Source organism: Solanum dulcamara, chromosome 7 (genome assembly GCF_947179165.1).
Source record: "Solanum dulcamara chromosome 7, daSolDulc1.2, whole genome shotgun sequence".
NCBI lineage: Eukaryota > Viridiplantae > Streptophyta > Magnoliopsida > Solanales > Solanaceae > Solanum > Solanum dulcamara.
The window spans coordinates 1,404,383-1,419,103 of record NC_077243.1 but is presented as its reverse complement, the minus strand read 5'-3'; the positions used below and the strand labels follow the sequence as shown (position 1 = coordinate 1,419,103).

Genomic DNA, 14,721 nt, shown 5'->3' with positions numbered 1-14,721 from the left:
CTTTACACATTCTTTTCCCTAGAAACCTTTAAACCTTCCACTACATCCCAGATGTTTGGCCTTACGCTGCAGCATAACCAATAGAACCAACACTATGCCTCCATCCCAAGTTAGTTGGGGTCAGCTATATGAATCTTCACTATCAACCCATAAACGTATAGCCAAGCAGGGCAAGGAATATGTGTCTGAAACTACCGACAAGGAAGCTGCAGGCCAGTCTTCTTGAAGAAGAAAAACAGGCAACTAGAGCATGGGTCTTGTCTGAATTAGTAAAAGCTAAATAAGACTGAAGATTCAAATTCCTAAAGCAACATCACATAATAACAACCCAACAAACCCGGCTCTTCCTTCACATTTCACATATTGCAGAGCCTCTCACACTGCAACACCAAAAAACATGGAATCTCGGGGACAATAAAAGCAAATTACTATTTCACATTCGAGAGTGATTGTGCTGTTGCAGGTGCACATACATTAAGCATCTAAGTTCAATCTATTGATCCTGCATCTTACGATAAGTGATGTTGTCGACAGGCTATTAAATTGGGTCTTGAGACTGAAAAATGTACAATGTTATATATAAATAATAATATACCTTTTCCATTTTGAGAGGAACAACCCAATTCATAAACATAAATTGGTCCTCCACCAATTCTTGATATACGTCCCTTCAATTTTGTTCCTCCAGCATCTCTCCAAGTAATTCCGCACCTCTTTTGTTAATGTCACCACCTCTTAACAGTGTTGTAAGGAATCTCGCAGGATAATCCAGGCTACCAGGCATATCCTACACAAATTAAACGCAAAGGTCAGCCTACGTTGTGCAAAAAGTAGAGACTGCAGGTCATAAGTGATAACAAGAAGAGAAACAACACTTAATGTGCTTACCTACAACAACAACATACCCATAGTAATCCCACAAGTAGGGTCTGCACGCAACCTTACCCCTACCTTTGTGAAGGTAGAGAGGTTGTTTAGGATAGTCCCTCGGCTCATGTAACTACATCCATTTTTTGATGAAGTAATATCATTAAAAGACATCAAGAACATGCAAATAATAGTACAAAAGATGATAATATGTTAGCACCACATCATGTAATTTAATTCATGCCATGTTATAGGACACTGTTGGTGCAATACGATACATGTAAACCAGCACTATATCATGTAACTAACTTGACCAGACACTGGGCAGTTAAGCCACAATGATGAGCAGAAATGGAATTACAAGCAACAGAGTTTGATTGCAAATCAACAAAAGTATTGGAACCTGGAAAAGAAATGTATGCTTTTTCAGAACCATAAATCTAAGGTTCAAATAGTCAACAATCTGCCACCGAACATAACCTTCATCTCCCGTTACTTCCATCCTTACCATTTAATTCTATAGACCATTTTTTTGCAGCGGATTACAACAGCATCTAGTTTACTTTTAGTCATTGTCCAGTGGATAGCTGTACTACACACGTACACACAAAGAGAGAAAAAACATGTCCCCAGACGACCACATTAACCTCAATTTGACATCATCATCCATAAATGATAAGCCTGAGCCTCTAGTTGTACCTTCTAGCTCGTCAACTTTTAGGTGCATCAGATAAATCATATATATATATATATAACACTCCGTTCATTCACTTTTACTTATCCACTTTGGACTTTGCATGCCCCTTAAGAAACAATGATCGACTTGAGTATTTTACCACACTACTGTATTAATTGATGTTAGTCTTAGGTCTTGGGAAATGCTTTGGATAATAAGTAATTAATGTTAAGGGCAAGACATGAAAAAATGTTTATACTGATATGCTAAAAGTGACAAGTAAAAGTGAACAGATGGAGTAATATTATTATTATATTATATTATAGATTATACTAATCTAAAAGTGGGAAGCCCCCAAGTCCAAAGTTGCATTATCAAACTGTTCATCAAAAGTTGAATGACCATTTTACCCCTCAATCAATCACTACTTCTATAATAACTTTATACAAATCAATATTACTCTATCAGATTTGAATACTATACAATGAATCAATGTCCATCATAATGTGTCTTGAATATATTAATTACACAATGTGTTTGGTATTTCTTGGGAACTGTTGTATGATTTGTATTCCATATAATACGAAAGGTTGTACCAGGCCGGAATAGGGTTATATACATTCTCATAATGAGAAGGGGCCATTCGGGCCTATCTAAATAGATACTATGTTTGCATATGGATCCTACATCGTATTTTATATATATATATATATATATATATATATATATATACTGACTAATACTACTCCCAGATTCTCAGATCTTTGTCTCCATCTGGCCGGACATGAACTCAAGCCAGCTCTCTGATATCCTCATTCTTTATAGGTAATTTTTTGCGTTTTTTTGTTTACCATTAGTTCAAATTTTTTTCCTTTTTTTTTATTTCTATAATTCTTTAGCCAAATTTAGTATGTTTATATTATTTTATAGCTTAATCTTGTTAACTAAATCGATTTCTTCCTTATTGTATCTAGAAGTAAATTTCAGTTCAAACTCATTTCTTGGACTTTTTATGTGATTTTTCATGTTGGCTTGACTATAGGGGTTTCTATTTTCAACCTTTCTAATTCTATAATGTTCAGACTCTTTTCTGACTTTTTATTCTGTATGAGATCAAACAATTAGAAGATATGCAACAAAATTTACCTTTTTAACACTTAAGAGTAATATATAATGTCACCAAAAAAATTGAGGAGATATAATAGGTGAAGAATTCATCAACATCAAAATTAAAAGAATTATGCCTTTTTTATATGGAAAAGCCTCCTCATTAGCTCTTTTATCTTTGGAATCCACCTCATCAAGCTTAACATTTGTGGGTTTTTTTACTAAGGCCTACTTAACAGTCCGATGGTCGATCCATAATGGTTTAAGCCTTGAGAAGGGAAATTCAAATTGATGGGAAGTCGCCCCAAAGAGCGGACTGGAATCTCCAGACCCCAAAAAAATCATGCTATTCCGAATAAAGAACACCAACTAACTAAGATTTTATCACTACTTCAATTTTAGAAAGACACAACGAAAGACTATGGAATCGCTTAAGTAACTCGATAAACTACGAACAAGAAACTCATCAACAATTGGTCCAGATGCACCTACTAAGCCTAACTAACTTTCAAAGACAACTACTTTACAACCCAAAAACTATGTTAGCAGTCAAGTGATTTAACTTCATATTGCATCAAGGTGCTAAGCTTGTATGTCTAATACTTCATTTCTTTATCCTTTTTGAATCCTATTTATAGGCCTAACTTTACTTAGAAAACCTTTTATTATCGGTCATTCAGTCCGGTTTTGTATATTATCGATTCGGTTTATTGGTTATCAATTTATAAACATGCTAAACCGATAACCAAACCAATAAGATAATTATTATTAGTTTTCCGCTAATCGGTTAGCAATCCTTAATGATTTGATTTTCGGTTTAGCCGATAAGAAAATGATAGTTTAATTTGTTTTTTCCTTTCTCTTATTTTCAATTGTTCATATATACCATCTTCATGGTATTAATTGCTAACATAAACGTCATGAACTAATAAATATGAGGTCAAGAAATAAAATCAAAACTACTAAAAAAGAAGTAATGATGAATGATTGTAACGACCCGTCCCGTTGTTATTAAAAATATTAACGATGAGATGCCCATGTTTGAAATTTTGGATATCTAGTCGAGTTAAGCCGGGATCACCCCCATCTTGTTCAACAAAATTTTTCTTTTACGCGGGAAGAAAGGGTGAGGGCACCGCCTAGGACCATTGTAGCGACACCAAGCAGTAGCCCCAACGAATTTTAACTCTTTTTCTCCTAGTTTAGGTTCTAAAAGAGTTGGCTCCTCCTAGAAACGCCCTAGGGCTATTCCTAGGTGAAAAACCTCGATAACGGAGAAGCAAGGCTCTCAACTAACGCATTTCCAACTTCTTCTTCGCAAAATCTCCATCAATCTCGCTAGAAAGGAACAAAGGGACAACGATTCATGTGTAGCAACAATTTGGCGTCCAGGTAGGTTATGCTTTATGAGTAGTAGATTGCGGTTAGAAAACATGTACATAATGTAGATTTGACGGGGGAATCATGATTAGGCCTGTGGGCACAGCATTTTGGATGAATTAAACTTGGTGATTAAGTAAAAAGAGATCTAATGGTGTGTTGATATGTTATTGTATGGATTCCTTGATGGGTGTTTCATGTTGATACGACTTATTATAGGGTAAAGATGTGAAGATGGATAACGATAGAGGAATTGCATGAGTTCGTAACCTAGTAAATCAGCTTAACTTCCCATAACAAGGGTAAACTTGTTGTTTTGTTGGCTTGAGGGTAGGATACTCCTACCTAGTTATTGTTATGCTTAGGGACCATGACAAACGGGGAAAGGTTTTCTTGTTGTTAATTGGAGCTTAGACTGGTTTTAGATTCATGTATGCACTCAAGTTGAATAATTGTTGATTGGTCTTCGGACATGCTTATAATTGACGATGTGATTGTTGATGCTTAAGCATGCATAAGTTATTGATTGATGAATTATTGAATTTCTTATATGGCAAGTATACAGATAATGGTTGTACATTGAGTTACATGTGTGAGAGGGGTAAGGGTAATTATAACCTTCCTATTGATGAGTGGCTCGTGTCCAAGGTGAGCTTCCGTACGAGCGGTTACATACATTCGAAGGGTTAGTTTATCGATTAAAACGATTTTTAGACACCCCTACTTTTAATACCAAAAGGCAAAGGGGTAATTATTATTAATAGGGGTATTCACGGAAAATCAAAACACCGAATCAAAAAGAAAAAATATGATATTGTTTTGGTTTGGTTTTAGAGTTGATTTTTTAATTTTTAAACCCCGATGAAAAAAAAGAAAGATACATATATAATATTTTGGTGATTTGTGCTAGTGTATCTTTGATAATTCAAACTAAAGAAAGTCCAAAAGTAATTTTTACACACTGAAAATTTCAAAAGGAAATCAGTAGAAGAATGGAAATATATTAAAAATAAAGCCAATCTAAACAAAACGTGAGTGCCTCCTCCGTGGTCCTTTCCTTGTCAGTCTCTCTTGCTGTCTTACTAACCTCTGTTGTTATTCTATTATTCTTCCAATAATGTTTACTATAAACAACTAAATTCTCTCATCTTCGGCTAATTTCTTTCCTGTATTTTATGGTTTTTGGCTTCAACATGCTGCTCAAAGGAGCCGTCTTTTACTAGAAAACTATATATTCTTCAACCAATATAATAATTCACGAAAAAATTAGAGTTAATCATATATTATTTGCACCCAATACTCTTTAACAAGATCTATTCTATTATTCTTCCAATAATGTTTACTGCAAACAACTAAATTCTCTCATCTTCGGCTAATTTCTTTCTTGTACTTTATGGTTTTTGGCTTCAACATGCTGCTCAAAGGAGCAGTCTTTTACTAGAAAACTAGAGATTCTTCAACAAATATGATAATTCACAAAAAAAATAGAGTTAATCATATATTATTTTCACCCAATACTCTTCTGCAAGATCTTTTACATACGTAGATGTATGCATAAGTCCTTGTTCGTGAGTGAGGAGCACACCACCTAATCTTTTATTTGACGGTAACGCTTATTATTTTGTATAGGTATCACATTCATCATTTGTCATAAAGACTTAATTTAGTGTTACAATTCTTTTAATAAGTTACTTGGATTATTATATTGCATTACAAAATTAGTAATAGTTCTACACATTTATAATTACTATATGTATAAAGTTATTAAATAATATTATCATATATATTGCCAGCTATAGTTGCTCACTTTTCCATATGCTTTTTATCATATGCTTTTTATATATTTGTTCGTCATTGTACATTAATATAATTTGTACATACATTAAGGAAATTATTTTGTTTTTGAAAGTTAGATTTAGTGCAATCTATTAATATAACGTTGTGTGTAAATTTTAAATTTATTATATTCTTCCTTTGTTGAGCTATGTAGGATTGATATTCATTATTTTTAGGAATTTTTCAATTTTTTAGTTGATATGTATTTGACTACACAACATTTAATATTATTTATGTGAATTTAAAATATTTGTTAATATTGATAAGGGGTCCACACGCAACGCGTGTTTCTAGAAACTAGTGTTCAAAATAAACTCTTCCGAGGAGCTCGAGTCTGGAAATTTGGTAAAACAATTTCTATCACCAAATTTAATTTTTCAAAAAACAAAGAAACGAATGAAAAAACAGAAAATTACAGAAATGAATAAACCATTTATGGTCTCCTCACAAGTAATTTCTAATTGTCTCAGAAGGTTCACTACATGAACTCACTTTAAAGAAGGATTATTCTCATTTAAATTAGAGTAGGTGCTAGCATGACAAACCATTTGGTGAAAGTCTCCTTCTGCACTGTTTGCCATCTCTGGCTCCAAAGGCGCCTGATAAAAATGAAAAACACTTGTAAGAGAATTTCATCTTAGGTTGAGCTTGTGGCTGAGAAGAACAAATAAAGAAAAGGAAATGTATATAAAAATTCCTAACCTTTCCTTTTTTATTAGAAGTGTTGTTGTCGCTTTCCCTTTCATTTCCAAGATCTGCTCTTTGAGAACCCTTGCTTGTCTGGGCAGCTTTACTGTTAGGCACTAGCTCTCTAGGTACAAAAGTGTTTCCTTGACATACTTCATCAACTTGGATAGCAAGGGTTGCACTACTACCTGATTTACGATTCGCTGCAAGAGTGTTTCCTTGACATTGTTTTAAAGCTTCTTTAATGGCACCAAGAGCAATGTTGTAGCTCTCCTGAGTCAATGATCCCTCTTCACCCAATATTATTGCTCGTCGACACAAATCATTAAAACGGCGGACCTTAGCTTGCGTTTCATCCAGTCCTTCGCTTATGGAATGCCTGCTCATGGCAACATTGGTCCAGCGTTTCAATATATACTTAGAAGGAATATTGAAGACACCAGACATTTGAAGAACCACAATAGCATGTCTACACAGGTAACCTTTGTACTCAAATGAACGGCATGAGCAGTATAAGTCGGACTTTGGTGCATCCCACTCCACCATGAAGTTTTGATCTGCATCAAAATCTTTGACAGCATATGTTATAGATGTGCCGTTTTCTGATTCTTTTTTTAGATGACAGGCAGAGGCTCCTAATACTTCAACTTGGAACTTCTTGAATATTTCATGACTATATATAGGCAATATCTGTTTTTCGAAGGGAGAGGGAGACTTAAGCTCAGGCATCTCATGCCATGCATCAAAATTAGCTTTGGCTTCTTCTTCATACCAGTCTTCAAGAATTAGCTTATGTTGTCCAATAAAGTCTCGAAGAGACGTTTCACTTTGGATATATTTGTCAAAGTAAGAGTTTATGCTTTCGGTTCTTGAAGCCATAGATAAGCTGGCAAAAGATACATCCCTCATAAAAATTGGCACCCAAAGCTTGCGATCTTCATACAATGACTGGACCCACTCATCTTCTCTAAGACTGAACTTTTCGATCAACTTCCACCATCTGTGTTCAAATTGCTCTTCAGTCCATGACTTATATATGCACTTCCTAAATTTTTCCATAAATGTTTCATGCCACATGCTGAGATAATCAAGACGCGTTGGTATCTTCTCCAATATACTCCACAGGCTAAAATAGTGCTTGGTATCTGGAAGGACTACTCCAACAGCTGCTTTGATGTTGTCATTTTGATCAGATAACAAAATTCTTGGACCTTGTCCACCCATTGCCAGGCACCATGTCCGCATCAACCATATGAATGTATGCACTGTCTCATCAGCAATTAGCGCACAACCTAGTAAGGTGGGTTGAACATGATGGTTTGCTCCAACAAAGAGAACCAAAGGTATTTTATATTTGTTTGTGAAGTATGTAGTATCAAATGACACCACATCACCAAAGTTGGAATAACTATCCATGCCTTTGGCATCAACCCAGAAAACATTTCTCAATCGATGTTCCTCGTTTAAGTCTACAGCATAGAAAAACTTTGGATTCTCTCCCTGCATGTGCACAAAAAGTTCAAGCAAAACCTGAGCATCTCCTTCTTCTAAAGTCAAACTTCGACCTCTGTCATGTTGGTTCCTGAAAAGATTCTCCAGATTACCAGAGAATTGGTATGCACCATACTGTTTTGATACAGAAGCCAACATATTTTTCCGTCGAACTTTTGCATCATTGTTAAGCGGATCAACATTTCTGTGGCTTCTGAAGAAGTGCACTTGAGCTGGTAAAAGCTCATGGTTGTGTTCTTTAATGAAACTATGAATGTACCACTTTCCATTTGACGGTTTTCTCTTCACGTGCATACTAGCTTTACAGCCTATCTTAGGAGAAGGTCTAGGGTTGATCGCATCATCAGACTGCTGCTTGTTACCATATCTGATGCAAGAAAACTTTGCATCAATAAACTCTTTGTTTGCCCTAGAACGACGGCTGCTCAATTTGGCAGTGCCAAACCCCTCTGATTTTGCATATTCTTTGTAGAATTCATATGCTGCTTCATGTGAATCAAATTCCATATCATCTCGAGCCACCGTATTACTGTTCCCCAGCCCAACAATTGATTCCATTGCTTATGTAGCACTACTTGCGTCTAGATTTAATCAGAAATTTGCTTCGAGCTAAGATTTCAGTAACCTTGTACAGTATAAGATACAATGTCAGTTTTAAACATCATCCACAGATGACAGAACAGAGCACAAGTGAAAAAGGATCAAAAGGAGTATATTTGTATGTGTTAGATTAATACACATGTAGTTGATCTTGAATGAAAGACTGAAGATCAAAAACTAAACCAGTTTATCATTGCATCGTTAAAGCCGCAGAATTCAATTGAATTGGCTAGAAGGAAAAAAAAAACTAAAAATTTTTGCTCAATGATAAACAGGTAGGTCCACATTTCAAATGATAAATAACAACAAATATATGAGTTTCTTATCCGTTTCATAAAGTTCACAACGAAGAGATGGACTATTGCTTTTTTGATAACCTACAGAAGTTTTCAGAAAATTCGATTACTAATACTCCAAAGCAGATTGATTACAAAACCATCACAAATTTTTAGCCAAAGCGAGAATCCTACATCGCAAATCAAAAAGTTAAGTCATGAGAGACTCATAACAATCACAAAATCCGAAAGTTAACCATAGAAAAAAAAACATCGGAGAAAAGGATCAGGGTTTTTTATATCGTTAAACCGGAGAAGAGAAGTAGAGTAAACAGAGACGAGATCTAACCGGTGAATTTCGCCGGAGAACTGGACGGAGCCGCGGAGGAGTGATGTATTTTTTGATGAAAAATATGAAATTTTGGGACTTAGGCGTGCTTTACTAAGCAAGAGGTGAGTGTGTTGGCGCCTGGCGGACTTTCACAAAGTAAAAGAGCGGTGTGTATTGCATTTTACACCCCTAACCATGTATTTTTTAAATTTGCACACCCTATTGTTTTAGTCCTTACACTTTCTCCCCAACATATTATGCATTCGGTTTTTTGGTTTTGATTTTGTGTTATTCGATTTTCGATTTTGAAAAAATGTCATCCAATCCAAACCAAAAAAATTGGTTTGGTTCAATTTGGTTTTTTTCTGTTCGTCTATTTAATTATATCAATAATTAATAGCATAATCAAAGTTATATTTACATGCTAAAAAAATAAAAATTTCATACAAGGAGAATTAATAACATTGAATCTCTTAAATATACTTTTTAATATAAGTCGGGGGTAAAAATTTAAAACACAATACTTAAATTATACCAATATATGTCCAAAAATAAAATATAAACTAAATTCTATATATATATATATAATTCGGTTTTTCGATTTTCATTTGTTCAAATTTCGAAACCATACAAATAAATAAATTCTTAATCTGAAACAAAAACAAAAAAATAAAAAAATCAATCCAAATTAAAATTTAATTTAATTTGATTTGATTTTTCAATTTAATCCGAATAATGCACACCCCTACTCAGAATCTAAAAAAAAGTTTTTTTCATGAGACAAAAATGAAACTATGTGATCTTTTGTTGTTTTGGAATTATATGATCTTCATATTTCAAGTAATGTCATTTTTGGCTGAAAAAATATTAAATTTTGAAATATGCATGTGTCACAAAGCAAAGGAGTTGAGAGTGTTGCAATTCGCATAAGTATTTTTTTAAAAATTTGCACATTATCATCTTAGTTTTTATACTTTCTACCTAACCTATTAATCATATTACAAAATCAAATAAGTTTTTTTGTTTTCAAGAGATAAAATTGAAATAATATGATTTTTTATTATTTTGGAGTTATATGATCATATTTATTTTCAAGTGCTGTCATATTTTAACAGGAAGAAGATCAAAATTTGAAATTTAGATATGCATTATGAAGTAGAAGAGTTGAGTACTTGGCGGACATTCACAAAGCAAAAAAGCTAAAAGCGGTGCATTTTGCACCCCTTATCATTTATTTTTTTCGATTTGCATCATATCATTTTAGATCTTACACTTTCTCCCCAATATATTAATCCTATTACGAAACCAAACAAGCATTTGTTTTCAAGAGACAATTAAAATATCTTATCTTTTATTGTTTTGAGATTTTACTTTTATGTTGTATTTAAGTAAATTTGAAAGACCGGAGAGTCCAAGCTTTCGGAAAGTCAATGCAATTAAAAAAATAATTAAAAATAAACATATTTAGAAAGTCTGACCAAACGAACCTGCCAAAATGATTACATATTTTAAACTATTTTCACGCCAAATAATCCTTACATACCATTTTCACATTTCGACATTTTAAAATATGTTATGAAAAAAAAATTGTTAAACACGATCTGTTTTTTAATACAAACATTTAATTATTCGAAACGCTTCCTTTGTTATAAAATAAATTAAACTTAACAAATTAAAGTGGAGAAAAAAAAATACCAGAAGGAAAAAAGCCAACAAATTAAGGCGGAGAGAAGAAACTATCTGAAGGGAGAAAGCCAAAGTCGTGTATGTATATCTTTTCTTACCATTCATTGTTCAAGATTTTGCCCATTATATAGGCACAAATGATAACCAAGTTGAGTGTAACACCAAGTGGGCAATTTGTCCACTTGAAAAAGTAAAATGAAAATGACATACATTATTATAATATTATAATACTCCTTCTTGTATGTTCAACAAAAAACTATTCTAGTTAAATAATATATATATATAGCTATTCTGAACACCCATAGATATTGTGTCATGTTAAAATCTTACTAGGAAAAATTCAGTGGGAAAAAGCTTAGTGAAGGAAAAAGAGTACACACATCTGGTAATACGCTTTGAGTGTTGCCTCATTAAAAACATTACCAGAAAAACCAGTGGGACAAAACCTTGATTAAGGGAAAAAGAATACAATGCGTGTTTTACTCTCCCTGATGAAAATATCACTTAATATCTTGAAGACGACGCATTCCAATTTTGTATCTCATTTTCTCAAAGGTTGAAGTCGGCAATACCTTGGTAAACATATCTGCTAAATTGTCACTTGAACGAACTTGTTGGACATCTATTTCACCCTTCTTTTGAAGATCATGAGTAAAAAAGAATTTTGGTAAAATATGTTTTGTTTTGTCTCCTTTGATGTATCCTCCATTCAGTTGAGTTATACATAAAGCATTGTCTTCATACAATATTGTTGAAACGTCTCTTTTCAAAGAAAGGTCACATATTTCTTGAATGTGTTGAGTTATTGATCTTAACCAAACGCATTCTCGACTTGCTTCATGGATGACTATTATCTCTGCATGATTTGAGGAAGTGGCAATCATAGTTTGTTTTGTTGAATGCCATGATATAGCTGTACCACCACATGTAAATAAATAGCATGTCTATGATCGACCTTTATGGGGATCAGACAAATATCCTGCATCTGCATAACCAATCAATTCTGACGTAGATTCATTTGAGTAAAACAATCTCATATCTATGGTCCCTCAAAGGTATTAGAATATATGCTTAATTCCATTCCAGTGTCTTCGCATTGGGGAAGAACTAAATATTGCTAACAAGTTTACTGAGAAAGTTATATTTGGTCTAGAATTGTTGGCAAGATACATTAATGCACCAATTGCACTTATGATATTTCAGCACCAACAAACTCTTCATCATTTTCACGAGGTCGAAATGGATCTTTATTAATATCAAGAGATCTCACAACCATTGGAGTACTCAGTGGGGTGCTTTATTCATGTAAAATTTTCTTAAAATATTTTCTGTATATGTTGATTGATGGACAAATATTTAATTTGCAAAATGTTCAATTTGTAGATCAATAATTTTTTTTGTCTTTCCGAGATCTTTCATTTCAAATTTCTTTCTCAGACATTTTACTGTCTTTGAAAGTTTTTCAGGAGTTCCGATGATATTCAAATCATCAACATATACGGCTATTATGACAAATTCAAATTCAGACATTTTCATAAAGACACGATGGCAAATTGAATCATTTTTATATCCTTCTTTTAGCAAATATTTGCTAAGACAATTGTACTACATTCGCCCTAATTGTTTCAGCCCGTATAAAGATTTTTAAAGTTTTATTAAACAAGTTTATCGGGAATTTTTATATATTTCAGGCATTTAAAATCTTTTAAGAATTTTCATAAAAATATCGTTATCTAGAGAACCATATAAATAGGCTATAACGACATCCATCAGATGCATGCCAAGTTTTTCATGAACTGCCAAATTTATAAGATACTTGAAAGTGATTGCATCCACCATAGAAGAATATGTTTTCATATAATCAATGTCGGGTCTTTGCGAAAATTCTTGTGCCACAAGTCGTATTTTATATCTTACGACTTCATTTTTTTCATTTCTTTTTCGCACAAAGACCCATTTGTACCCCACTGATTTTATACCTTCAAGTGTTCGGACTATTGGTCCGAAAATTTTGCATTTTTCAAGCTAAACTTATTCAATTTGAATTGCATCTTTCCATTTTGACCAATCATTCCTCTGTCTACATTCATCGACATATTTTGGTTCAAGATCCTCATTTTGTTGCATTGTTTCCATAGCAATATTATAAGCAAAATTATTGTCGACAATTATATTATTTCAGTTCCATATTTTTCCTGATGAGACATAATTTATTAAAATTTCTTTATCATTTTCAGGTGCCTTAACCTCTTTTAAGGTCTTATCAATTGTTATGTCTCCTTGCTTTTCTTTAGCAGGTTCTTTCATATAATGACCATCTTGATTGTTTGCTCATTTTCTTGGAACTGATCGATCTACTACATTTTAAATGTGGTTTAGACTCATTTGCATTAATTAATTGTCCTATTACGACATCAACTCGAATTGGAGCAGTAGCAGCTGGAATATGAGATTAGTAACTCTTAATAGATCAGTGAATGTATCTGATAGTTGATTTGCAATATTTTGCAAATGAATTATCATTTTAACTTTCAGTTCACATTTATTTGTACGAGGATCTAAATGAAATTGTCATAATGCATTCCAATCTATTTCTCGTTTCAACTGCTTATTTTCTCTCCCCTAATGCTGGGCATACTGATTCATCAAAATGACAATCAGCAAATCTTGTGGTGAATAAATCTCCAGTCATAGGTTCCAAATATTTTATGATAAAAGAAGATTCATACCCAACATATATCCCCAATCTTCTTTGGGGTCCCATCTTTGTGCGTTGTGGTGGAGCAATTGAAACATATACTGCATATCCAAATATTCTAAGATGGGAAATGTTCGGCTCCTGACCAAAAACAAATTGTAATAGGGAGACTTGATGATAACTTGTGGGTTTGATTTGTACAAGACTTACTGCAAGCAAAATAACATGACCCCGTAATGAAATGAGAAGTTTTGTTTTCATAAGCATTGGTCTAGCAATTAATTGGAGACGTTTAATTAGTGATTCCGCTAGACTATTTTAAGTATGAACATGAGCAACCGGATGCTCACCTGTTATCCAGTAGACAGACAATAATCATTAAATGCCTGAGATATGAACTCACCAGCATTATCAAGACGAATTGTCTTTATTGCATAATCTGAAAATTGTGCTCTTAACTTAATTATTTGAGCAAGTAATCTCGCAAATGTCATATTACGAGTTGATAATAAGCACACATGTGACCATCTTGTAGATGCATCTATTAAAACCATATAATATTTAAATGGTCCACATGATAGGTGAATAGATCCACATATATCACCCTGTATACGTTTCAGAAATATTGGGAATTCAATGCCCACTTCGATTACTAATGGTCTAGTAATCAATTTGCCTTGAAAACATGCAGCGTAAGAAAATTCTTTAAATTAAAGAATCTTTTGGCTCTTCAAAGAGTGTCCATGTGAACTCTCAATTATTTTGCGCATCATATTATAACTGGGATGACCCAACCGGTCATGTCAAATAATAAAATCATTTGAGTTAGTAAACCTTTGGTTTGCTATGGCATGTGTTTCAACCATGCTAATACTTATGAAGTATAAGCCTGATGAAAGAGCGGGTAACTTTTCAAGTATAAACTTTTTGCCCAACATCATTGTAGTAATGTAAAGATATTCATTCTTTTCATCATTTGTAGTCTCAATATGATAACCATTTTGACGAATGTCTTTGAAACTTAATGAGTTTTTTGAGACTTACTACAATATATTATTTCATTAAT

The 14,721-nt window shown here is 33.4% G+C and overlaps 1 protein-coding gene across 1 annotated transcript; it reads right to left on the bottom strand.

Annotated features, from left to right (window-relative positions):
• Positions 1–405: 405 nt before the first annotated feature.
• On the bottom strand, positions 406–9,404 carry LOC129893775 (protein FAR1-RELATED SEQUENCE 4). The gene is made up of 4 exons (XM_055969161.1): positions 9,290–9,404; positions 6,569–8,690; positions 6,412–6,465; positions 406–787 (listed from the first exon to the last, which is right to left on the bottom strand). Exons 2-4 carry the CDS (start codon positions 8,621–8,623, stop codon positions 671–673), a joined length of 2,226 nt encoding a protein of 741 aa, XP_055825136.1. The 5' UTR covers positions 8,624–8,690; positions 9,290–9,404; the 3' UTR covers positions 406–670.
• Positions 9,405–14,721: the final 5,317 nt, after the last annotated feature.